The sequence below is a fragment of the Gekko japonicus genome, unplaced genomic scaffold (assembly GCF_001447785.1).
Source record: "Gekko japonicus isolate JY-2015 unplaced genomic scaffold, Gekko_japonicus_V1.1 scaffold232, whole genome shotgun sequence".
Classification (NCBI taxonomy): domain Eukaryota; kingdom Metazoa; phylum Chordata; class Lepidosauria; order Squamata; family Gekkonidae; genus Gekko; species Gekko japonicus.
The window spans coordinates 287772-315365 of NW_015162481.1; the positions used below are offsets into that span (position 1 = coordinate 287772).

Below are 27594 nucleotides of genomic sequence, written 5' to 3' on the forward strand. Positions count from 1 at the left end.
AAGTTCCAACGTTTCGCAAACTGCAGTGCATTTGCAAATGCATTGCAGTGATTGGCTATCTAGTTCCCTCTTCCCCCCTCCCTCCTGAAAACAGGAGCTAAAGGCGGGAAAGAGGGGAAAACAGCAGGAAAACAGGGTTTCCCTGCCGCCCTTTAAAGTTTGAAGCTGCCGAATGCCGTTTTTCGGCAATGCCGAAAAAGCAAAAAAAACCCCCAAAACCCAATTTTTTCCGGGTTTCCCCCCTGGATATCCGAAAAGGCTTGCAACAGCCATTTCGGGATCCCGAAAGCCCCCCCCCCAAAAAAAAAAAACTAAATTTTTTTCCCGGGAATTTTTTCAGTTCGGGGTTTCGAAATGCACACCCCTAACAGGGACCTGATTCAGATTGGGAACATGGTTGGGCCACAAAAAAGGTTGGTGGTAGGGGGAGGAGCCCCTTCTCTTCCTCTGTACCACAGTCCCAGCTAGAATTAGGCCCCTGTGCTTCTAAATTGCCACGGGGAACTCACAACCGGCATTCTTAGTTGAGCCATGTGTTACCGTGTTGTTTGGCCCTCAGTATAGACTGAGCAAGTGGCAATACAGATTACCTCCTGTACCATCAATGGTCGTAAAAAAGCTGAGTCTCTATGGGACATCAACACCTTTCTTTCTTGTACTTCCCTAAGCAATCACTTGGCTTGGCTTGGCTGGAAAACTGGACCTGAATGTTGCTGAAAAGGAAGTGATTGGAAAAGGAAGGTTTAATGACTAAGACTCCTGAGAATTTAATCCATGTATCTTGGGGGGAAATAGGCCTTGTATGAAGCCCTAAAAGTGACTCCTCTATTACAATAATCAAAGTGCCCTTCCAGTTTGTAATCCATCAGATGTGTCATTATCACTCATTGTTTCAATAAGATCCAGATGTATTCTGTCAATGAAGGCTTTCTTCTTTCGGGTGTAACACATCTCCCTGATGTTCGAACAGGTAGCTGTTGTTAGAAAAATATTCTTCCACCAGCTAGCAAAGCCCTTAGAAATCAGAGTACTATGGGAAATGTGATTGCACAAGTGTCACCTGCATCTGTTGGCTAGTGCCTGTGCCATCACTGGTGATGATGCCATGGTTTCCCATTTCCTGTATATGCCATGCCATGACTCTGGTATGAGGGCTTTCAAAGAATTTGAAACTGACTAGTCTCAAGGTGGTGTGTAGAAATTTCCTCTTTCCTCTTCCCCCCACTTGAACGTCACTTCCTGTCAAGATAAATCTACTTGTGCGTGAAGGGTGGGGGGGATATTCATTTTCAGAGGCAATTAACTACCTCGATCCTTGTCAGATTAAAAATATGAAGAAACCACTAGCGTTTAATTCATTTTTTCAAAGGGATCTCTTTGGGGTTTTGGAAAACACAACCACATTCCTTCTCTGAAATCAACCAGGATGAGTTTCACAGTGGGATGCATGTGGCAAAAACAGGATGAAGTGATTAATCACTTGGAGTCTTTGTTCAGAACTGCTGCAGAAGATTCTGTTTTTGGGATGGGCGGAATGTGAACAGAGAGATGACTTGCCTTGCTGGTATTTCAGTTACTAAGTTGGAAGTGTGTCTCATTGATTTCAATGGATCTTGCTTCCAAGTAAGAGAGAGCAGAGCTAGTTCACCAACTGAGTTGCCACTTGGAATGCTATCTTCGCAGAGGGTAGTGCGTGGGACAAGGTGATAGCCATGGCTTGCTCCTGTCGTCTCTTCCCAGACCCATGCTTCTGCCACCAGGTCCACCGTGGATGGCAGGGTGCCTCTGCAGCCCACTTGGGAGCCAGTGGGGGCACCATGAGAAGAGCGCCACTTGGGTGGCAATACGTGTTGCATTAAAGGTCATACTAATAATGACTTGGAAAATCCATGACTAGGATTTTTACCTTTTCTGTTTTGGCTTCAAAGCATCCATACGGGTCTGATTGTGGAATTAGCTGATTTGATTGTAGAAGCACCACTGGGGTGTTTAACCCTTCTCTGCCTTTCTGTTTCCTGATATATATGACACCCATCCATCCCGAAGGTACTGTTAGTTCCATTGTGGTCCAAGGACGAGAGATGCTGTATTCTGTCTTTTTCTTTTTTGTCTCCCATGGAGCTGGATAGCCCAGGCTAGCCTGATCTCATCAGATCTCAGAACCTAAGCAGGGTTGGCCTGGGCTTGTACTTGGATGGGAGACCGTCAAGGAAGCCCAAGGTTGCAGAGATAGGCAATGGCAAACCACCTCTGAATGTCTCTTGCCTTGAATACCTCATGAGGGATCGGCATAAGTTGGCAGCGACTCGACAACACTCTACACACACATACATACCTGTGGAGCTCAAAGCAGCTTCAGGGGGCAATTTAGACCACATTAGTTCAATTAATTTCTCTGGATTACATCTAGCTATGATAGGATCTAGCTAACACGCAGAACTGCTAAGGAATCGCCCAAGAATTCTACGCGATGTGCACTCTTAATGGTAAAAATGGACGTTTGCCTCACTTTTGAGTGGCTGAAATGTTCTGTCTTGAGTGCCTAACCCTCACACCCGGGTGCTTGTTTAAAATTTGAAAATAGAATCTCTTGATTTTTGTAGGAGAGCTTCTGAAGTAATGGGGTCCAGGAAGTGCTGTATCCCTCTGGAAGTATTTAGTTCTGTGCAACTGCTGTAGTGAGGGGTGGTTGAGAGATGTGTAATAAAAAAGTAATGATAAGTCAGGATGAAAACATCTAATGATCTCAGCGATTGCTGAAATTTAAAAAAAAAATGCTGTCCTCCCAACACAGCGTAAATTTTAGTTGTGCATTATGAACTACTGGCTTAATGCCATCCAAATGTGGTTAATCTTCACATGTTAACAATTTTAATAGCCAATTATGTGCAAAAGGGATGCCATAAAAGATACAGAATGTATTACAGTGGCAGCATCTTTACACATGCTGTCTTCCTGCCAGTATCGAACACATGAGTCAAGATATTTTAAATGAAGTGTGATTTACAGTGACCCTCAAGGAGCTAAGCAATTACTCACACTGGAAATTCAAACTTTTTTAAAAAATCTGAAAACTGGATAGCTTTAACTTTTCTTCTCCCTCCCCATCTGTAGCAATGGAAGAACAGCACGTACTTTTGGTTTGACCTGCAGGATTATCATCATCTTTTCTACCAAGAAACCCTTCATCCTTACAAATTATGCAAGCAAGCTCAAGTAAGTCTTATAAAGTCCTATTACAAGATTCTATAACCCCAAGGAAAATTGCTTTAGGGAACGTGCTCCACAAAAGAAACTTTAAATGGTTTCCATGAAGTAAGAGAGGTGATTTAAACATTCACCAGGCACGTTTTTCCTTGGGATCTCTTTTCCAATTTCAGTCATTTCACACACACACCCAACTTTACATCGTGCACATACATGTTTGCTTTGTTGCCTCTGCTCTTTGTTATTTGGAACAAGCATCCTCTTATTTTTCATATCCATAATGTTTTTATTTAACTAGAGGGGTGGAATTGTTACTAGGTTTTATAAATTCTATTTTTCCATCTTGTAACAAAAATTCAATTCAGTCAGTAAAAGGTACGTAGCGCCGTTTGCATCTTGTCCCACTCTAGAGGGCTGTTCAGATCAGAAATAGGAACTGAATGGGTTGGCACTTCTAGGGTGGAATTTGCCCTTGCTTGTGTTACATAACAGGGCCAGGAAGATGGCAGAGGCCCAAGTAAAATATCAGTCCATAGACTGATCAGGCAGAAAGAATATTTCCTTTACTATGAGATGAATAATTTACACAAAACATTCGAAGATATTGATTAAAATGTTGAATTGTCTGCTAACAACTATACACACGCCATTTGAGAATTTCTTAGAACTGATTTTCACACTGCAAAGGCCTCATACCCCCCACAAGTCTGCCAGGTCATTTCAGTCTGACGTGTGCTGGGAATTCCATAGTCTGAACGTAATTCTCTGTGGTGCAGAGGTCTGATTCGTATTGGGACCACTGTGTGCTTTGAGATGGGCTTAAGCTTTTCCTTTCCACAATGCTTTCCTGACCTGCAGTGGCCCCAAGGGTCTTCTTTTCCCCCCCATTAGAGAAATTTATGTGTAGCCAATATAACTTGCAAATAGTGGCTCTCTGGGGCTGTTTCAGGTAGGGAAAACAGTGCATGTGTGTGTGTTTCAGGGGAGACCAAATGTGGCATCGTTCCAATCCAAACTGGACTCATGCACACCTGGGAATGTAGTTATAGCGCATGGAACGCCCAGCACATATCTGATAGACAGGAATGGAGCAGACATGAGGGGGACACAAGGACTTTGTAATGTGGAAATCTTGTGCAGGTGATAAATACAGTTCCTTTGGAGATTGGTTTTGCCCATCCTGGAAAAATTACCAATGGCATTGTACCAGATGCCTCTGCAAGAAAAGCAAATAGAAGGCATAATTAAAAACACGAGGCAAGGGAAAGCACCATGACCAAGGGACTTTCCTGAGACCAGGTGCAAAGAATGTATATTGCTTCAGCTTCTGAGGGCCAGATTTGAGATGTTGTTGCCTTGTCAGTGCACCAACACTTCTGCAGTGAATAGTCCATGGAACGTCCCTAATATGACTCTGCTAGACCCTGAAACTGCCCCTATTATAGTTGATTGTGATTCCCTCACCTAGAGATCAGTGCTGCATTTCTTGCAGCGCTAAGGACTACTGGTATTTCTGAAGGTGTCACTGTTCAGCTTAGTACTGGTTGAGGTCCCCCATCCCCAGACTCCTCAAAATGATCACTGACGTCTATTGGGGGGGGGGGTTGGCTGTCAACTTGCTCACTGCAGCCTCCAGCATTGTTCTGCAGCTACAGCTCAGGAAGACATGCTTGCTCTTTGAAGAACCCTCCCTTTAAGACTGACTACAACTGTCACATGCCCTCTGTGGGTATTCTCATTTATTTTTACCATTTATCACAAACAATACTGGGGTTTTTTAGATGCCACCGCTACTTTGAGTGTACGCTGCTGCCTTTTCGAATGCATCATTTTAAATTTGTTTTTAATTATCAGCCGCCTTATTTACTGATTTTGATTGACAGTCCACCTTTCTCACTGGTACTCGAGGCAGATTGCAAGTGCAGTAGAACCATCCAGTCAGTCAGTAAGCTGAATACAAAATAGGATATCATTTGGAGGATAACTTTTGAGTCTAAGAGCAAAGATTCCTGGTAAAACAACACAACGGCACGGGGCTGGGGCTGAAGAGCTGGAAGAACTGAATTCCCTGTGGGGCAAAATGACAACAGCATGGGTAGCTCTGCAAAGGAGTGTGACTGCTCCAGGTCCTGGGTGAAGGGTGGATGACAGGGGGTCGGGTTTCCCACAGTTATGGATGCTGGAATGAAGTGGCACCCTTTTGTTTATCTGCCATGGGACACACACAAACCTTTAAAATAAATACATAGATACAAAACAAGGCAGAAAATATGCAGTGGTTATATTAGGTGAGAAAACCACATTTCTGGTGTTCTGTATTTTACTTAATAGGGCATTTCTATGTCACTTTTCTTCCCAAAGGGAACACTTGCATTCCTCTTTCTTTTGTAGATTATTGCAGTTCAGATACGTTGCATATATTTTGCATATATCTAGGTGGAAATATTTTTTTTAAAGTAACCCTGTATCACTGCTGTGATATCCTAAACAACCATTATGTAAAGTGGAACACTGAGTCACAGACGGTGCAGTCCTGAGCAGTAACACCCTTCTAAGTCCATTGAAGTCAATGAGCCGAGAACAGTGTAACTCTTCCTAGGACTGGGCTGTAAGTCTATGATATGCAGAAAAACTAAAAATGTCCCTTAAAAGCAGGAAAGGCAGGAACAGGTTGATTGTTTTCTATCAGTGAACTGATGGCCAATTCCTATTGATCTACTAATGTACAATGTCAAATGTAGAAAGCAAGAATTTCCTTTGAGGGGCAGCAAACATAAAAATTAGTCAGACAAGGATATAGGTCCTACCCTTCTTTATAATCTGCTAAATATCATGTTTGTCCTAGAACACAACTCTTAGGCTTGCTTCCGGCTTCTTCTCATTCTCCCCTTTCTGGCAGCCAAGTAATTCTGTAATCCTATTCCTATTGTTTATTTATTAGATATTTTACGCTGTCTGAGTGAATTGTTTTCTGTATTTTGTAATCCACCTTAAGTCTTCATGAGAAAGGCAAGTCTATAAATGAACTGAATAAATAAATAGCTAGTAGCTGAACTACTCTTTTGTGCTTTCTCTGTCATCTCACTCACTCACACACACACACAATTTAAATAAATACTTTGATTTCTTTAACTGGCCATTCCTACCAGCACATTGTTTTATGAACAAAAACACATTGTGCCAAAACTACTTTATTGCAAAATCCTGGGTTGGGTGAATTCTTAGGTGTACTTCTTAAGTTCTTAGTAAAACTGCATACTCTGAAATACTTAACACCAATTATTTATGCCTTAATAGTAAACAGATCTTGACTGTGGCCTTTTGCATTGTGATTTAAAACACAGTGTACCACAGAGGTCCTAGGTTTTTTAAACATACAAAGTCAGTGATTTCCTTCCTAGGAATGCCTAGTAACCCATATCTGGGGAACTCTTAGCTCTTGAATGCAATTTTCCAAGTGTGTTTTTTATATATTAAAAAGTTCATTAAAAACAGTTGAATCCTTTACATAGGATATCCTGCCACAACAGAGGCAAATGCACATGTTGATTGACATAGATACGTTTATTTCGGGACAAAATGTTCAAATATTATGTTGGCATGTGATGAAAAATTCCCAAGAAAAAGTAGGAGCAAAAATGTCTGAAAGCCTGGAACTTCCCTTCGTGCTGAAAATTTACTTCCAACCCCATCTTTAATGCAGTCCAGGGGAGCCTTGGTCTGTTCCCTGAAGAAAGAAACATTCAGTTAATTGTTTAGCGTATGTTGAGCCCTGTCCATGACTCAAAGGTAACACAGTACATGCTTGGGACAGTTTGCTGAATGCTCCTGGGGTCAGGAAAGCAAATAATGATTGAGGAAGTATATGCACTACCCAGTTAAACTGATTTAATACCAGTTTAACTGCTATGAGTTCCCTAAAATAGGAACTGTACCTTGATAGAGATGCTGAGAATCGTTTGTAAGAGATGTTTAGCCCTCCTTAGAGCAAGAACTCCCAGAATTCAATGGAGCTAGGAAATGGGTTAACAAGTCTGCTTTATAAATATTCCCTGAGGTACTAATTAAAACCCATATTTTAATTCCGACTCCATTGATATATGGAGTTGGATCCCACAGAAGATTTCCTGCCATTCCCATGGATGGAAGGGATTTTTTGTTCATAGATCAAACTTTCTGTCCTCAAGATCCATCTAGTCTGGTGTGGGGTTTCCAACAACAGACAGTAAGCAAGGCGTTAAGAAGTGGGTTTTTGCCTAGTGTTTCCCCTCCAGCAGCTGGTATTTGGTGTTATGCTGCTTCTATACATGGAGGTTCTGTTTAGCCATCATCACTGTTGAGAGACCTGTCCTTCATTTGTTTGTGTAGACCTTTTAAAAAAGTCATATAAACTAGATATGTCATCCTTAGTGCAATTTCAGTGCTAATTGAAATTGACATAGTTGGGGCCTATTCAGGGGGGGAGACTTCTTGCTCATGGCTTGTGTTATGACATTCAGTGGGGACCATAGGGGAAGTTGTTTGCCCTCAGTTACAGTGGAGTAGTCCTACCAAGATCAACGCAACCCCTTAAGTAGGCTACGACTTTTCTCCAGTCTGTTCTCCCTTTTTAATCTTATTTCCAGGCTGAGCCTGGTGGTGACAGCAGAGCATTGCCCAAGGAGTATAAGTAGGAAATTGCAAAAAGTGATATCTGCACAATCATTAAAAGCAAATACATCAAAATGCAATATGTGAAACTGTTCCATTAGCACAACTAACAGCCAAAAATGTGACATGACAAATCAACACATGTGCAGTAAATTTTGAGATCGTGCTTGAAGTTTTTTTTTAATAGCCACACAGGTATTTAAAAAAAAAAATTCATTGGAACATGGGTAAGACTCAAGCTGCATCTGATAAAGGGAGGGGTGTCCTGTTATGTCTATTGTGCTTTTCCAAATTCAACATTTAGCTTTGGCACAAAAAGGAACGGGCATATTCTGATTACAGAGCAGACAAGGAGGTTCTTGCCGCATGTTGTTGTTTCTGCATTAACATGTTCGGTATTTATATGCACCACTGAGTGATTGTTGCAGCTTTCTGATTCTATCACAGAACAAATGGTATTGGATACAGAATTCAGTCATCTGGGATGTTCTAGTGTCATTTCCTAAAATGCAAATTTCTAGTCTCTTGACTGTTGGTGAAGGTACAATTAAAAGTGTATGGACAAGGTCGGTCTGGGTCAAATTTCAGAAGCCAGAGGAGTATGATTTTCAGTAGTCAAGAGATGCAGCCTCATAGCATTCATAGCCCCATAGTGTGCTCCTATCTTTAAGAAGCGGAATAAATTATGCACATCTATGTAAATCTGCTCAAAGAATCTAAATTATACAAAATTATTATCTAATTTTGATGCAGACTTTCAGCTACTTCAGGGCTCACTTTTTTTAAAATCGAAGAGTCCTGGCAAACCTTAATGTCAGTTGCTCCCCTGTTCTCTAAGCGACGAATTCTAGGCGAGCACTTCTGTGTTTTATTTCCTTTCAGTGTGTGAGAGTGTACTGGAGTCATGTGTTGCCTTTGTAATAGTGCTTTATTTACAAATATACAAGGAGAGCATAAGTGGAAGCAAACAGGTACTCCCTCAAGGTGGCAGATCCCCTACAACCTTTGCAGCTCCCCAGTCTAGAAACCAGCTTTCTGGCTAACAAAATAATGATTGGGTAATTGTAACAATATGCTACTATTTATGTTGGGACCTTTAAACTAGAAACCTTGAGACCTGGACATCGTAGACTGGCCTCTCCTGTTTTCTCTCTGAAGCGGTACTGCTTCATCAGAGCCCTGTACAATCATTGTTATTGTTGTGTGAATAGGCCTTGCACATATTTTCCAGTTTTCCGGGGTGGTCCACACAATGGCTGCTGACTACAAGCCATGATGGGTCAAGGGCCAAAAGCCCTTTGGCTCACACCAAAAGGCTCATGCCTGTAGCTCTGCCCACATTTTTATATCCACAGATAGGAAGGAGTCGCACTCTCTCTCTCACCTGGATGTTATGCAGCTGGCAAGATGTTCCCCAAACCTCCCTCCCTCTTCTTGTTACCTTGTGCAAATATAATAGACGTGAAGAAGTCCCATGTAAGCTCCCATGGGGACTTACTTGGGAGAACATCACGGTGGTTTGTATCCAACATCTTTCTTTTACCCTGCCTTTGCTCATTGTGCCACTGAAAAAGAAGAATTCAATGTGATTACTCTTTAGCATTTCTCATTTCTTAGGTATTTCTGTTATAGCTTGTTGATATGCTAAAGTAACAACAACACATTCCAGGAGGTGTGTCACTGTGTGCATTATGAAAAGAATGTATGTGGTTATTTTGTTCTGAGTACATATGCTAAAGTGTAAAATGGATTGGAAAAGGAAAACAACAAACACATGTGGCAACTGACTATGGGAGGGGGGGAAGAACCCTAGCTATGGGAGGAATGGAAGAATGTTATAAAAATACTGCTGTTATAACAGAGACGGATTAGATAGGAAGAGCTACCTTGTTTCGGCATGCACAAAGTAAGTTACACGGGAACAATACCAACAATCTAAGTAGTGTGTATAGTGTATGTGATTTAACTTTCTGATGTCTAAACATGTGTTTTTACTCTGTCCCACCTAAATTCTGTAACACTTAATGATCAACAATACTTTCTGCTATTTTGGAGTTAGAAAATACAGACTTGAGGACCATTTCTGGCTTTACTGAGCAAGACAATGTCAATTTATCCAACTAGAATCAGGATTTAATGCCTCCATATTAAACTGGTTTTGGAATGGGGGGGGAGGAATTGGATTTAGTATCTCCAGATTTTGCCTTTATAAATTATATAAAGATGCAGACCCTGAGCAGAGTCAACATCTGGAGTTTGCTTTAGGCCCATCTCTAACTTTAATACATTTTATATTATATTGAAATATATAGAGGTAATATAGGGAAATGCATTCTTCTTTTTACTGAAGGAAAGAAAATTGCTGAATAAATGAAAGTCTGGTATACTTGAGCTATAACATGTACTGTGACTTTTGTTTGAACTTTCTAGCAATTTATAGACACTCAGTTGAAAGTTTCTTTTTCATGTAATGGACAGTATTATACTTTAATTCTTTGGAGCACTGTCATATACAAGGGTCATTTAGGAGATTTGCTACTCCATCAGACATCTGGAATGTACCAATAGGGCAGGAAGCAACCTTTAATACAGAAAGAGAGTAACTTTCTTCCCCATTAAAAACTGCACTGCGAATTTTCGTCATTGTATGTTTTAAACTCATCTTTGTGACTGTGAGCATAAAGAGACTTGAAAGCAGTGTGATTTTTGTCCTCATGTGTTTCATTCCACTTCCATCTCTGTTCATGGGTTTTGCAGCTCTTTGTAGAGTTGCAAACCACTGTGGCCCAGAGGTGACAGTGGGATAAAAGAAGCAGGGGTGTACATCATGCTTGTATCACTCCCAGCTCTCTTAAAAGCTGTTGTCAGTTACATGCATTGTGTTAAAACAGAACAACTGAGAGTAGTTGCCAGAATTCTTATGAGATCCTACAGATTTAAAGAAGTGACTTTTATGTCCCTCTGCTAAAACAGTATGCAAAAAAGATGATTTCATGTGTCACTTTTATCCCATGGCAGGGGCGCTCAGTGTATGGCCGTGTGTGTGGGGGGTCTGCATTCAGATCCTGGACACCCATCACACTCCACTTCTCCTTGTGCTGAGAGCAGGTGATAGACCCAACTCTAAATTAATATGATTGAGTACTGTTAAGTCACAACCGACTTATGGTGACCCCTCATGGGTTTTCAAGACAAGTGATGAACCAAGGTGTCTTTGCCTTCCTCTGCACAGCAAACCTGGTCTTCCTTGGTAGTCTCCTGTTCAAGTATTGACCATGGCCAGACTTCCAAACTCTTACAAGCTTGCAAATTCTGACAATCTCGAGCTACTCTGGGTTATTCAGGCTGCCTATCCAAGCCTAGAGATTACTTTTTTGTGCTGTAACGCCAGGAGAATTTATTTACTTACGTGATTGATACCTTCCATTTCTCCCTAATGGGGAGCAAAAGTAACTTAGTCTCCTCTCCTTCATTTAATCCTCACAACAACCCTGACAGGCTGGTTAGGCTTGACACTGTGTGACTGGTCCAAAGCCACTCAGCAAGTTTCCATGGCAGAGTGGGGAACTGAACTCGGCTCTCACAGATCCTAGTCTGATACTCTGACCACTACATCATGCTGGGTCTCTTTCTCCTTTGCTGTGCTTTATGGATGGTTTTGCATGTATCATTATTCACTTATTTATTTCATAAATGAAATTGACTGGTAGAGTCCCCTCCTAGTGGGAGAGCTGGTTGAAAGGTCCCTCACCTTCCCTGCACAACCCCAATGCAAATGGAGACTGAAGGCAGCATCCATGTTACGGATGGAATGAAACAGACTATTTTTGTCTTGTCTGCTTGAACCCAAGTGTTGCCAGTTTCCCAGCATTCTAAACTGTGAAATTCATGGGGCACACCCAGATGATATGACGGGGCAGAGCTTGGTGATATCACATACTTTCACGGTATCTTCCTATTCTAGGTTGATTCTGGTCCATGTAACTGAGTTGTGTACCCCCGCCCCATGGCTCAGTGGTTTGATATTTTCCCCCCACTGATTTACCACTGTTACGTACGTGTTGCGAGTCGCATGGTGTGGGCACAGTCCAGCATATTCTTAACATATGTGCTTGACTCTAGCATTGAGATCAATGAGGCTTTAAAGTAGTTATGTTTAGTTTGATGGTGCCCTGGGTTGCCTTTTATCCTGCTGTAACTAGGCACACACATGTCTGAGCAGGCCTTTACCACACTTCAGCTTTTGAACTTCCAAGCCAACATGCCCTGGAACAGATCCAGAATGGCTGTTCCTCTGCTAATGGCTATTTACTTACGAGAAAGTGAGAACAGGACAAGTGTGGGAGTTTAGTTAACTGTTGATGCATAGCCTTGCCTCTTCCATGGCATCTTGCCATTGCAGTATGCTAAACTGGCAGAGTCTGCCATAGAGGATAGCTGGGAGCTCTAGACATACTGCTTGGCCCATCTTTCTGTAAGGAGAACAGAAATAGGCCAGTTGTTAATTTCTAAAGCGAAATGGTGCTGGAATTCTAGCTTGCTTAGAACCCAAGATCCCTGTCCTAAAAGTCCAGCTTCTTATTACCAGGTGTATATGTGCTAGCTGTGGTTGCTTGATAATGAAAGAGAAGCTTATTATTTATACTTCCCTTTTTGCCACTACAGTGGATCAGGATAGCCCAATCTCATCAGATCTCAGAAGCTAAGCAAGGTTGGCCCTGGTTAGTACTTGGATGGGAGTCCACTAAGGAATTCCAGGTTTGCTACGTAGAGGCAGGCATCTCTGTTCACCTCTTGCCTTGAAAACCTCATGGTGGGGGAGTCACCATAAGTCGGCTGCAACTTGATGTCACTTTCTGCCACCAAGTCTTGGCTCTAACTGAGCCAAGAACATGGCGCAACTATTTGAAGAAATAGCTTGGGGCCCCACAGCACCTAATGAACATGTTCAGTGTAGGGATCTCAGAAAGCAGCCCCTTGGCGAGATGGTGCCATCTATCATCCTTGTCAACCTGGATGCCCCTGAAGTTTCCCCTTATAAATCAAGAGTATGTTCCAGAGGCCATGGCCCTATAGAAGGGGACCCTCCAACTGTATTATTGTTGTATTCCCATCTGTTCTTTAGTTGTGGTCTAAAAGGCCACTGGTGATTTATGGTGTACTCTCAGGTGGTTCCCAAATCCACATAAAAGGAAAATTATAAAGGCCCGTTTCTAGCTCAGACAAAACTCAGCTCCTTCGGAACTCCGATTCAGTTGTACTTGAATGAGTGAGGTAGTGGGTAGGTATGGCTACGCGTGTACCCACTTTGTGCTACTGGGGCCTAGCTGCATAGAAATGTACGAGAAAGTTGTTTAAATTCAGTAGCCTTTCCAGCAGCTCCCATATGGCTGGTGGAGTGTAAGAGAACACTGCTGCCTGCGGAGAGCCATCAAGCCAGACATTGTTCTATAGAAGGCCTAAGCTCAACGGCCATGCAAGCGCCTGCTGCTTTCCCAGTGTGTAAAACAAGAAGATGATAACTGAGCCACTAAAAACACAATTCAGTGAGAGAACATTTCCAGCAAGGAAAACTCCCCCCCCCTTCCTTTCATCCTTTCCCATTCTCAGGCCTTATGTGTGGGTTTATGAGTCATTGGAGGCCAATCAGTTTCGCTTTGAAGCTGCCTTCCTCAGCCTGAATAAAATGGCTAATCCTTTTCTAAGAAAAGCAGGGGTTTTTTTTAGAGATGTTGTATTGATTAATATCTGGCCTTTGCTAGCCTAACTTCTTACATGTAAAAAGCTTGGACCACATTAAAAGGTGACGTAAGCTTGCCCTTATTAGCATTTAGGATCCTTCCATATAAATTCCTAGGTTTGGTACCATTCTGCGCCTAATCAGAGCTGTATCTGCTCACTTTCAGTTTACCTTACAATCTCTTAAGGCAGCTAGGAGATGTCGTACATTTGATCCAATATGGTTCCTTTTAGCTCTGTATCGATTTAATTCGCTTTCTCTTCTGTACAAGGTTTGTGTGTGTGCAAGTTATGTGCATGTAGGCTTTGTCAAAAGATCAGATGGATGTGTAGAGGCCAGGACAGTGAGCGTGATCTCACTGACCCTTCCCTTAAAGTGCTATTTTGATCATCATTGGAAACCAGTCAGGTTCCCATGCACTTCACAGCTATAGTGAGTTAGAGTCTCCAGCTTCCAGTTAGCTCCTGGAGGTCTTGCAATATTACAACTGATTGCTAAATTTACAGAGCTCAGTTCCCCTGGAGAAAATGGTTGCTTTGGAGGATGGACTTGTGTCCTGCCACAGGCATGGCCAGCCCTCGCTCCGACACCCCTGGCACCATCACAGACCCCAGCAACCACACAGGGCTCTCCAGGCCCAAACAGGACCAGACCAGTTTCCCCACAGGACAGGGGAAAGACACAGGAAGCCCCTGGCAAGCAGAACCCAGCAGGGTGAGTGAGGTAACTCGCCACAGCCTGGCCTGCTAGTCTGAGTCCAACTGTGTTCCCAAGCCCCCCCCCACCTTTGGAGAAGACTGCAACATGAAGCATTCCAGGGCCCCCGCGCCACGGTGTCGGGACACGACCAGCAGGGGGCAGAGGTGGGGTGTGACAACTCTGTGGCATTATACCCTGTTGACGTCCTTCCTGACAACAAACCCTACCCTTCCCAGGCTCCACCACCCAAATCTCCAGAAATTTCCCAAACCAGATTTGGCAGTCTGATATCAATACATGTAATAGAATGATATGGCAAACTGAGGTTGTAAACTAGACTGTATTTTGTAGTTTAATGCAGACAAGGAGTCAACACAAGGCAGGATTCTTAACGTTCAGTTTTATTCTTCTGTCCCTCTTATAGCCCCGTCCGTCCTTCCTTCCTTCCTTCCTTCCTTCCTTCCTTCCTTCCTTCCTTCCTTCCTTCCTTCCTTCCTCCATATAGAAGACTAGGCGTTCCCTAATGGGACACTTAAAAACTTCAACAGCAACATAATTTGCAAAACTGCTATTAAAACAAACCAGTGTACCACTTCAGGAAGAAGGAAAGGCACTTATAATGCTTTGGGATATGAAAGAACTCTTCGCAAGTTTAAAAAAAAAAAAAAAGCTAACTCAACAGGGAGATTCTGGATGAGCCTGTTCTTTATTGTGCTAGTGTTTCATCTTTTCCAGTCTAAAGTGTTACAGCCCACTCCAGGACTCCCCAGCCTTTTTGAGCCTGCAGGCACTTTTGGAATTCTGACACAGTGTGCTGGGCGCAGACACAAAATGGCTGCTGCAGGAGGTAGAGCCAGCCAAAAAATGGGTGCCACAGCTTCCCTTCATTCACACAGTGAAGATCCTTGTGCTGTGGTGGCAGCCGCTGCCAAAGCAACTTCTTTGAAAACCAGTACAGCCAATCAAATCTCCAGTGGCCAATCAGAAGCCGTGCTGATCAAAAGCCTCCCCTAGCCCCACCCACTTTCTAAAAGCACTTGGTGGGCAACAGGAAAGGTGTTGGGGGCACCACAGCCCCCATGGGCACCATGTTGGGGACCCCTGGTCTACTTTGTCACCTTCATACTCTGTCACCTCATTCTGACTTCATTTTGATGTATATGAAGTTCACCAGGCTTAGATGTGCGGCCCACGGCCTCCATCAAAAATCATTGTGTTTGCATGATGAGAAGTGTGTCGTGACAGTTTTGTCCGTGGCATGGCTCATTCGTGCACTTCAGCACTTGTTGCTGTGGTCCTCAAGCTATGACCATTCACTTGTGAGCCACCGCTAAGGATTGCTTGAGGATGAAAACAGACATTTTCATAAGCAGTGTGTGTGTGTGAACAAAAGCATCTGCAGTGGATCCTGTGATTTGGAATAATTAAGAATAGAAAACTAAAGCTGATAAAGCACAGAATGCATCTCCCCCCCCCCTTTCTTCAATGTATATATTCACTATGGGACAGACTGTTAAGCAACTGTTTGCTTTTCTTCTACTTAACCAGTTCCTTTACGCCAATTATATTGCTCCTTCTGCCAGTATGGATATTGGACTACATCAGATTAAGAAAGATTTGATTTATCAGAAAATCGAGCCACCATTTGAAGATCTTTTTGATCCAGCAGAAGAGTATATCCTCAGCCTTCTTTTGGTTCCATGGATGAAGATGTTAGAACAAGACAGAGCTACATATGAAAAGGTAATTGTAGAGTAGATGATGTCAGGTAAGATGGGTGGAAGCTCCATTGATGTGACTTCTTCATCAGTCCTCTGGATGTGTCAATTATTGCATAGTAAGTCCCTGAATTTTGAGGTCATTTGCAGTGCAGTCCTAAGGAAAGTTGCATCTGTCTGTCCATTGAATAAGCCGGGAAGGGTATACTTCTTCTTAGAATTGTAGTGTTGAACCATGCAAGGAGAATGTCCAAATGTATCAGTCCTTTGCTTTTCACCAAATACCCAACAAAAAGTTCAAAGCCTGTGTTTAGCTATTTTCGATTCAGAATTTATTGTTGAGCCTGTAATTAAGACATAACTGTTTAATAAAAACAACAACCACCACAATTGTAATCATTCCATAAAACAAGAAAGTAATTACTTTCCATTATAACAGTCAGCTATATTTCTTTTTTTATTTATTTAAAATTTTTTATTGAAGTATTGACAAATTTAACAAACAGTACGAGTATATAATATAACTTCACTTTTTTGTAAAAATACAGTTTTGAAGGGTACATCTGTACTTTAAAGCAAGAATATACCAAAACATCAATATGCATAAGTATAAGTTACCACCTGGATATACCAAATTCAATGGTTATTCACAAAATTGGATCTGTATGAGCTATTCAGAAGAGAAATCTATAGAGGGTTAATATCTTGTTTATCGGAAAACACAAACAATCATCTATCCATTTTGTAAATAAAGACTACAATTTCAATGAGTCAATCCTTGAAAATAATCTATTTCTTACATTTGTTAAGGCTTTGTCATCAGAACCATTTCATATATTCAGACCAGGATGAGGGAATATGTCCCTCAGTTTCTAAGAATGTTAAGATCGGAAACCACTTTGCACTGAATCCTACATTACAATGAATCACTGTTATTTTGTTAAGTCTGTCTGTTATGCTTTCCATTTCTGATAAAGTATTTTGGTGTAGAGGCAAAAGAGGTAACCCTTAGGACTTACATCTTCATCTCTACCAGCAAGTGAAGACTAGTATTTAGTTCCAGGGAGCATCTAGGCCAGATTTTATTTCTGAATATATTCATATATGGAACATACAAGCAAATAGTAAAGTCATCACAAACTCCTGGCTAACCTCATGAAGCAGGGAATATATTTTACTACTCTCCTCCCACAAATGCAGACTCTGTGGTCATCAGATGTTCCAAAACTGGCCTTTTAGTGATGTCATCTGTTTTCCAATGCCTCCATTTTGTAAGGTTAAGACCAACTAGTTTGTATGGCCTCCAATATGTGGTGGAATGATAGGGTGAGCTCAACACATATATGGTCACTTGGCCTTCCCCTACACTGTGTAGCTTGTCATTATTTATTGTTAGGGGAACTGGGGACACAGCCATCCAGTACATGGTTAGAGACATCATTGGTGCAGAGTATGTAGCTTGAAAAGCCAACATTTAGCCTCCAATTGCATTGTCTAATGTCAAGAACTCTGATCAGACTGAAGCCTGCAGGAGCACCCTAAGTCCAGAAATGGAACTTCCTGGATCTCTACAATCCCCAAGTTAAAACAAAAAATCACTAGGAAGAGTGTCTTGTGTCAGGGGAGGGCCCCTTCTGCTGGAGGAAAACGCTTCCGTTAGTGGAACAAATCAGAAAAGAGAAAACTCCAGCCCTTAGTTTAACTGGCTAGTATAACATGAAAGATAGAAAGAGGCTGTGTGTGTGTGTATGTTTTGGCAAAGGCTAAATAAGCCAAGGACAGGATGAGGATGTTTGGTTGCCTTTATAAAGCTAATAGGGCTTAGGTCAAGAAGAGAGGAATGGAGACGGAGGAAGGAAAAAGTGGGAAGACGCTGGCCAGGAGTCCAAGAAGAGAAAAAGTTGGAACCCAACATCACATGTCAATATTTTGTCTTTGCTATGCAGAGGAAGGCAATGGCAAACTACCTCCGCTTATCTCTTGCACTGAAAACCCGGTGGTCCTGGGGTCGCCAGAAGTCAGTTTTGACTTGATGGCACACAATTGCTGTTGTTGTTTCTTCTTATTAACCTTAAACAGCTGTGTGAGGTTACAGTTTAGATAGAAAGTTGATGCTGGGTTGGGAAGAGGAGCTTATCTCTTTCCCAAAAAACTTTCCCTGCAGGTCATATTTTCTCAACAAAATCACTGCAGAAGGATACAGGTACTCATTCCCATGTAGGGCAAAATGCTGCTGGAAGGGGCAGTTTTCATAACAAAAAGACCTGTCTGGTAAAAACATGACTTCTCTCTACCCATTGTTTGAACTTTTGATACTGATTGCAGCTTCTGAAAGCTGCTTTGGCTGCAAAATGTCTTGGGGAGAAAAGTCCCATGACTGAACATCAACCTGCAGGATTGCAGACAATGTCCGTGGTGCCGCTTCTGTCCCCAGCCATTCTCAGCTATTGGGTTTACTTCCTGGCTGCTGTGCATGAAGTTCCATCCGCTGCTCCAGTTAGGGTGAGCTGAATCTTCTCAGCACGGCATAGAGGAGCAGTTTTTTGATAAGTTGTCAACATCTGCTCCTAGTTGGATGCCATCTTCAAGTTAATTCTAATATTTTCATGCATGCTAGGTATTCATTGGACATACAGTGGCATTTACAGGTAATGTTGAAGAAGGGTTTTGTCCTGAAGTGCCATGTTTGTTCTAACTTTAGTGCATGGTAGGAAGGTGTGTGAAACAGCAACCTTGCTGAAATTAAGCAGGTTGAATGGGAGGATTCTTGGGATCCTTACACATGTTGCCTTGTGCTCCATGGAAGAAAGGCATGATATTAATATAATAAAAATAAATATCTTGCCCCCCACTGCAATTGATGTGCATCTCCTAAGCATCACTTATTCATTTATTTATTTGTTAGATTTATACCCCGCCCTCCCCAGCAGGCTCAGGGCGGCTACAACAAAGGCAATTGCCATAACAACAGTTAAAACATCATAAAACAATCATTACACAATAAAAACAATCATTAAGTAAAGTGCGGTGTTCTTGATGTTAAAAATTGTTCTCAATCCAAGATGGGTTCATTCATTAACCTAACCTGACAGCATGCATTCTTTGGTTACCTACGCGTCTGGACGTTTGCCCAGGGCTGGCTCACCTCCAGATCTAATCCACCGGCGAAGATGGCAGCTCGGTGGTGGTACAGTGACGGCGGCAGCTCCTATACAAAGGCCTGGCGGAAGAGCTCCGTCTTGCAAGCCCTGCGGAACTGCGCCAGGTCCCGCAGGGCCCGAACCTGCTCTGGGAGCTCGTTCCACCAGACAGGAGCCGCCGCCAAAAAAGCCCTGGCCCTGGTTGCAGCCAGCTTGATGTCCTTGGGGCCGGGAACCATCAATAGGTGCTGCGACCCCGATCGTAGCGCTCTTGGGGGGACATATGGAGAAAGGGTTAATTTGACAGACAGTGCAAAATTAAAATTGATCCGTGTTCTTTTCACTGATGTTAGATTCAGGAGAGCTCCCCCTCTACTTTCTTTTCTTTAACTTCAAACATAAAAGTTGGCTCAGTTTATATTAAATTATTAGAGGTTCCTTCTGAACACAAGTTTTTATCTGTTCAGTTTGCGCAAAGCCTTAGTGTCTCTGCAACGTTTCCTTTCCGTATTGTACATGACTCCCCTCCCCCCCCCGAAATGAAGAATCTGTTCCACTTCGAGAGGAAATTTTGGTTCAGCCATTTCAGCAAATCTTCTGCTTGAATCATCTACTCCAGGGATGCAGCTTCCAGAGATATGCCTTCTAAACATCTGTCTTGTTATTGGCAAAGGTCTTTCTTTTCTACCCACTGTCACTGGCAGGCTGCCGCTCCTGCCCCCTTCATCTCTCTTTCTATAATGTGTGCTGTGTGGATGACATAAGATATTATTTTTATTAGGTGGAGCTGGTGGAAGAAACTCGACAGCTGGACTCAGTGTACTTTAGAAAGCTGCAGGCTTTGCATGAGGAGAGCATTTCCAAGAAGGATGAGGTAAGACAAGCACCTATTAACAAAAACAAACTCTTTTCTTTCTCTCCCTCTTGCCGAGCACACCAGGAGGTTAACACTTCTGTGTCTTAATAGTGGCCATATTCTGAGGAACTTGTAGAACTTTACAGACCACTGCTCAGCATCGCTGGTTTTTAAGGGACAGTTATGAAGACGCAGTTTAGACAAACTACAGCATAACAGCTGCTTGAAGGCCTTTAATGCAAAGGCCGGGGGGGGCATAATCTGGTCAGTATTAAAGAAATTCACTGGCTGCCATTTTGTTGTCAGGCATAAGAACCTAAGAAGATCCCTGCTGGATCAGACCCAGTATGCCACGTATAGCCCTGTATCCTGTGTCCTACAGTGATCAATCAGATCCCCCTAGGAAGCTTTACAGGTTCGGACAGAGGTCTCCAATGTGGTGCCCGAGGAGACCATGGCACCTGTGGACAGCTTTCCTGGTGCCCGCCAAGCTTTTTTAGGTGGTGGGCGGGGTTAGGTAGGGCTTTTGCTTAGCAAGACTGCTGATTGGCCACCAGAGAGCTGGTTGGCAGTGCAGATTTTTTTTGTGCACAAGGATCTAGTCACTGTGTGACTTGAAGGTGTATGCAAGAAAATATTTTTGAACAATATGTTCATTTTAAAAGCTATGCCATGAAACAGAGCTTTTGCTTGAAATGCTGAAGAAGTTACTATTAGAGTTATGCATGACTTCACTGCCTTACGTTTTGTGGCTGGCTCCGCCCCTTGTGGCAGCCATTTTGTGGTTGCTCCCATCACCTTGTGCTAAATTTCTGAAGGTGTCCATGGGCTGAAAAAGGTTGGGGACCCCTGAGTTTGGGCATAGAAGCCAAAGTCTCGCTCATTTGTTGCCCACTGTAGTAACTGGTGTTTTGAATTACATTGTCTCCACTTCGTCAACATAGCTAATAACAGTTCCAATGGCCCAGTCTTCCATGAATCTATCTAATCCCCTTTTTGAAGGCTTCTATGTCAGTGGCCACTGGAAAATCTTGTGGCAGCAACTTCCATAAGTTAAGTAGGTGTTGTGTGCAGAACCTCTTCCTTTTGACTGTCTTGAATCTTCTGCCCACCGATTTTATTGGGTGATCCCGAGTTCTACTATTATAGGAAAGTAAAAGAAATGGTTTACATAATGTCCACCTTGAGTCATTTTCTAAACCGAAAAAACACCAAACTCTGTAAGAATATAAGAGGTGCTCTGCTTGATCAGGCCAACATGACCAACCAACCGATTGCCTTGGAGGGTCAACAAACAGCGTACAGAGGACAAAGCTCTTCCCCATGTGTTTTATCTTAGGGAATGTGCTCGAGCCATCTGGCTGGTTGTGCTTGATTGGTTGTCTTTTCCCCCAGCTTTACAATATTCCTGGGGTAAACAGAATTGTACAAAGCTCTGTAAAGAAGTACAATACAAAGTCCTAAATAGATGGTTTGGAATTAGGATGCCTGAAGGGCAGCATGCTCCCACGTGGCCCTGCCTGGGCTTTTAAGATCTTTGTTAGAGGCCCAAATCTGATCTGTTCATCATACAAAGCAGGTACTCTGCCTGAGAACTGCTTTCTAGGAAGAGTCCCTGCTTTAGTCTGAACTCTGAGCTGTAGTATTCTCAGAATAGTGATTGAAGCAGCCTAGCCTGTAACACACTTGCAGGTTTGCAGTTCTCTGTTTTGAAATTCCTTGTTTTCTTTGTTTTCAATTGTTTTATTCATTTATGATATTTAAATTCTGCCTTTCAGGCAGCTGTCTGCTGATATGACTTACATTCAGGTGGGAAGCTGTGTTGGTCTGAAGCAGGAACAGAACAGAGTTTAACTCTGGGTATAAGCTTTCGTTGTTGGTCTTAAAGGTGCCACTGGACTCAAATTTTGATGTGGCTTTACAGTTATGCCTTTTGTTAGCAGCCAATGATTGGCGGCTGGTGGGAGATGGAAGGGTGGGGACGCTGGCATTGCACATGACATGATGTCACTTCCAGGGGGAACCGGAAGTGAATTTGTGCCGTGCGCAACACCAGTAGTTTAAAAAAATATAGCTGGAGACCTGGCAGTCCTTCAAGAATGTTGGCTATCTGTGGCCTTCACATGGGCATGTACATGCCTTAAGAAATGCCGTTGAATTATATGTTGTTGATTCAAAGTGATAATGCTATAAATATCTGATCTGATTGATTCTCCTTCTTTCTTGGTCTCTAAAGATGGGGGCTAGAACTAAAAAGCTTTTTTAAGGCATATTATGACCCATCTCAGGGACCAGAATGCTTTGAATTTCGACACATTTTCTCTCCTGTTCGTTAGTCATCTGAGTCCCTTAAGCCATGTCAGGGAGTTGTGCAGCAGCAGCTCTTGGCAGAGTGTTCCCTGTCCTAGATCTTTGTACTTGTGACCTCTGCTTTAAGTTTGGCCCTGAAAGACAGTTCTGTAAAAGCATAGAATGTGCCAGCAATCTGTAGGAAGAAGCGGTATGGGCAGGGTTTACAAAAAGGGTTACTCATTTTATCTAGATTGCCTCACACAATTCTTTCATTAGGAATTGGCTGTTGAAAAGAAGGCCCCAGCGTATCTTGATTCTGCTAAAAGCCCAGAGCTTCCAAGTGAAGCCCCTGAAGAAGTTGGGTCATACAGGCTTGCCGACTTGACACGCAACAGATTGGATTTGGAACAGTTCCGATCCTTCCTCGACCAACACTCTGCAAGGTATTTCCTCTGCGCTAGCCTGGACCTTGTCTTGTTGTGCTGAGATAAGTTTGTGTTACTGATATTTCTATCTCACCGTATATTTCTTCTTTCAGAATGAGATAGGGGCAGAGAAGCAGGGATTTTTTTTCTTTTATCAGCAAGGGTCGCCCAGCTGTTTCGTGAAGCTCTGTGTTCGCTAATGGGTCTCAGTGGTGAAGAAGGAATGCCACACTGACACAGATGTGTTCTCCGCTCCAGAGTCCAACTTATCCAGAGCAAACATGGAGCATCTGCCCCTCCTTTCTGGCCTGTTTGCTAAACATATTCCATTCCCATCAATGGAAGAGATGTGATTTATTCCACTCTTCAGGCTGAAAATATAAGAAAAAAAATAAGAGGGGTTTTGGCCCAAGACATTCTGCTGTCCCAAACAGCTGCATCACTCAGTCCAAAAAGCCCTTCCTTCCTATCCTACTTACCACAGCAGGTTTTGGAATGCATCTCGTGTACACCACAGCTGCCGCGCAGTCTACAACAGGTGGTGTGGCAGTACATGGGAGGTTGGGGAGCATCTCGTGGGACATGTGTAGCTCCTGTTCCCTTGACCCATCTTGTACTGAAGAGTGAATGTCACCCTCCACAGCTAACTTACAGTGACCCCTGTGGGGCTTTCAGGCAAGAGATGTTCACAGGTGGTTTGCCATTGCCTTCCTATGTGTAACAGCCCTGGTATTCTCTGGTGGTCCCCCATCCAAATACTGACCAGGGCCAACCCTGCTTAGCTTCTAATATCTGACAGGATTGGGTTAGCCTGGGCTATCCAGGTCAGGCCTATAGTTTTATTTTTATATAGGTTTTTTTAGTGTAAATGATGGGAAATAATGTAAGTTAGACAGAGCCTTTCCCCACTAAAGATGGGAAGTAATGACAGATCCTTGCCCCAAGGAGCTTACACTATCAGTTCAGGCTGGAGGGGTGCATGTGAGCTGAGGTGACAGCTGTGGGATTGGACCAAAGGATTCATGAATTTTGGGCAGCTACTGTTGTCATGGAAGGGCCTCCTTCTCAGCCTCAGCATTCATTCCAGAAATATAGTGGGACATGAGTTTCTCCTTATGGGCAATTAAAGCCCAGTGGACATTTTACAGCTGTAGAGGCCTCTTTAGTTCATTCCAGGTGGTGTCTGTTTCCATGCGGTGAACAGTCAGTGTGCATCTGCTTGCCACGCGGATCGGGTTACTTTCACCGCACAAGATCGCACGCCGTCCTCCGGCGTGCCTATGTGGTGAACTGCTTGCTGCACACTCACAACTCCCCCAGTTATCGTGGCTGTTTGTTTGGGTTAAAACCTTAATTTGTTCAAAATGGCAGCACCAAATTTTTTTCTTTGGTTTCTTTGCAGCACCGACCTCATGTGCTGGATCGACATCGAGCAGTTCAGGAGGATGCTCCACAAGGACAAAAAGCAAAGAGAAGACAAATCTAAGGAGATTAAAAATAAATATCTACATAAAAAGTATTTCTTTGGACCCGACAGTCCAGCTACAAAAGAGGAACAAGAGCAGGTCAGTGGTTGCTTTTAAAGCCTTCACACGTGGTGATGGCGGCTGTGTTCGTTCTCACATTGCTTTAAAGCTCACCGAGAGATTTATGTTAGCCAGATGCTAGCCGGTGCGTAATATGTACTATGTTTTCAGTTGGAGCTGCTATATGCTGAGTCACATTATTGGTCCATCTAGCTCAGTACTGCTGACTCCAACTTAACGGGGGCTAGCCGGGGTCCCAGGCAGAGAAAGGTCTTTCCCAACATCTGTTTCGATGTGCCAAGTCACATGTTACAAAGAACTCTGTGGCACACATAGACCCAATTCAGATTGTGGCAGTGGTGTACACACAGAGAGGGTGCTTAAACCCCCCCCCCATTCTTAAGCCTTCCTAACCTTAAAGAGCCCAAGGAGCCACTATTTGGCCCACTGGGAAACGTGCATGCACTGGTAGATACACATAGGTTTCCCCATCATTTCAGGTCAGGAAGATGGCATGGAGTTTAAGCACCCTCTCCCCTCATAATGTGGTTCTAATTAGAATCAGGCCGATGTCCACCAGGGAGGTGCAGAACTCCAAAACCTATCTTTGTAACATGTGAATTGACCCCGAGACTCTTCAGATGGCGTTGCTAGGGACCGAGGCCTTCTGCTCTCAAGGCGTGTACTCTGCCTCTGCATCGTATCTCCTTCCTCTTTAGATAACCTGTTTTTCACCTGTGGCATGGACACAGCGGAAAACCTTTTCCACGATGTAATGCATACCCTAAGGTGGTGGGGCAGCTGCCAGGGCCTCCAGCTGCCTGCACCAGCCAGTGCTGTCGGGGAAAGGGTCTGCAGGTGAGGCAGGCAACTGAGCACGGACAGTGGGAGGGCTTGCAAGCGGGGAAAGGATGCACAGGCAGGAGGGGGGGCATGCAAGTGGGAGATGGAGAGGCTAGTGTTGGGCAGATGGGGTCTCCTGGGCACTCTCTGCCTGGCCCCTCCCCCAAGATCTGGAACCAGACCTGCATGATCCTACACAGTTGTGGCTGTATGTGAGTAATACAGTTGTATTCCAGAAAAGCCTGGGATTCCTCAGGAGCTCACCTGCTCACGAGATGATCTTTGTTAAAAGACCCTATCAGAATATTCCCCTATAATGCACAGTTGCCATGATGTGTTGGGTTGCATTTTAGGACGCAGTCGCTGATCACGCATTGGAGCAGTGAGGCCCACAAGGTCCCGGGTGGGAACTGAAAATGAATCCTAGCATGCACTTCAGAGCATTCTGGAATGCACAGGGGTTCAGTGGCAAACAGGCAGAGGTTCCTTAGCTGATACGTTGATTAGGGAATGGTTCTCTCTTGGCAGGACGTTTGAGAACACACTGCCTTAAACTTTTGTTAGCCAGTCATCTGAGGTCTTGGCTTCGTGTTATTTCTCCAGAGCTGGTTAGATTGTTCTTTTGGTTGGAGAGATCTGTTCTTCTGCAGCCAAAGCAACATTTCACACTTGGTAAATGGGGAGGATTGGCTGTGGCCCTTGTCCTTGGAGGTCTGTAAAGTTCCTTGACATATAACTGGCCTCATCTGGTGACCGATGGTATTTAGAATGCCAGTGGGAGGCTTAATTCTCAAGCGCTATCTCTGATGTGGTTAATATCACCTGCCGCTCTGTGGAGAGACCTTGGTGAGAAATGGCCACAAGGTGAAATTGCAGTGGTGAAGTAGTCATGCGATGACTTTGACCACATCCAAAATGAATGAGGAAATTGGGCTTGCGTTTATGGCCTTGAGTCAGGGGACCCTAAGAAAATCCCCGCCAAAATATTGTGTGAAAACTGCCAAGACATTCCCCGTCGCCTGATGAGTTTACATCTCTTAGCCAAGACGTACCATCAATATAATTTATTTTTTAAAAATCACATAAAGTACAGCCCATAAAGAAATGAAGGATTCTTTTGAGCACTTTCTGTTATGTACAATGTTGGAATAAAACCACTGAAGGCAAAAAAAAATGACCAAAAAAAGTGTTCCTCCATTATATATCTTCACTACTGTGACATTAGCTGTAACCATTGTGAGCTATTATTTGGAAATACTTTTGAGAAAGTGTACTGTTGCAGGATAAGGTGAATCCAGCTTCGTCTTTCGCAGAGGGCGTGCATGGGGTCAGAAGCTGAGGAGCCTCCAGCCTAGGCATAACCTTTCTGGGTTGTTTTATTTATTTATTTATCCGGGCACAAAGTTTCTCCAGTCCGCTGGTGTGTTTGCATTCTTTAGGTAATGAAATTAGGTGGAGGCTGGGGAAGTGTACTTCATGACCAGGTTCCTCCGTTGATCCTGCTGGAGATCCAAAAGTACGCCCAGATGAGACTCGAGAAAAAGTGGTTGCCACTGTTCCTGAGAAGCGAAGAATCTGGGCCACAGAAAAAAATGAAGGTAATGTTTTAGCATGGCCACCCTAGGACAATTTAATTTGCTTTGGTAGTTATTGAAATGTTAAGGTTAATAGAAGAAAGTTAACTGTAAGATAATCTAAGAAGAAGAGTTACCGGTAGTATACGATTAAAGAAAAAGGGGAAAATAGAGAAAACTTAAGAATTGGGCTGGAGGTTGGAGCACTGTGGGAAGCCAGAGGGGGAGGGATATTGGAGAAAAGGATGTATAATTATTAATAATAAGCTGTGTAGTTGAATTGACACTATGTCCTAATAAATTGTTTTTGAGAGCATGGCCACCCTGCGGCTTTTTTTTTTTTTTTTTTTTTGTGGTGGTGGATTGTTTTTGGGACCAGAAACTCCCGTGACAGAACGGTCGAATAGCTCGTACGTGAAAAGTGTCATGGAGAAGTGATGACTTTGGCATTTTGGGGGTCTAATTGACCCCCACCCACCTTCCCTCTTCCTGGTATTCTGTTAGCCACTGAAGACTTAAGGGGCAGTAGAAGTCTGATTCCACATCTGGCTTGTTTCCTGGAGTGGGAGGCCTGGGGGTGCAGAGAGCTTGATCTTAGCTGCAGAATTCCTCTTTCTGTACACAGTCGCTCCCTCTGTGGAGCACGCAAATGAAATCCAGCCCCCACATAGAAGCTGGAAGTTGCTGAGTAGCAGAGAAGAAAACGAGCCCGAGGAAAATGAGCTGGGTTCCCCCAACACTCTACCTCGCCTGTTTCTCACACTGCCCACTCCGCAATCTCTCCCATCTGGGGCTGCCTGTTCTGTTAGGAATGGTTCTGAGTTCTTCTTCATCCGCACAATAGCTAAGCAGGCAAAAGTCAGGGACTGGCTATCAGCCAGGCCCTTGCCTGACTCTATGAAAGAATTATTATTTGCTATGCTT

The 27594-nt window shown here is 43.4% G+C and overlaps 1 protein-coding gene across 1 annotated transcript in view; it reads left to right on the forward strand.

Moving 5' to 3' along the window:
- RGS22 (regulator of G-protein signaling 22) overlaps positions 1 to 27594 on the forward strand; it is a 95364-nt gene that overhangs the window by 44779 nt on the left and 22991 nt on the right. Inside the window, exons 14-19 of the mRNA XM_015405852.1 lie at positions 3115 to 3216; positions 15845 to 16039; positions 19936 to 20028; positions 22579 to 22745; positions 24130 to 24292; positions 26536 to 26694. Coding sequence (XP_015261338.1) covers positions 3115 to 3216; positions 15845 to 16039; positions 19936 to 20028; positions 22579 to 22745; positions 24130 to 24292; positions 26536 to 26694 — 879 coding nt within the window. The remainder of the gene's footprint in view (positions 1 to 3114; positions 3217 to 15844; positions 16040 to 19935; positions 20029 to 22578; positions 22746 to 24129; positions 24293 to 26535; positions 26695 to 27594) is intronic.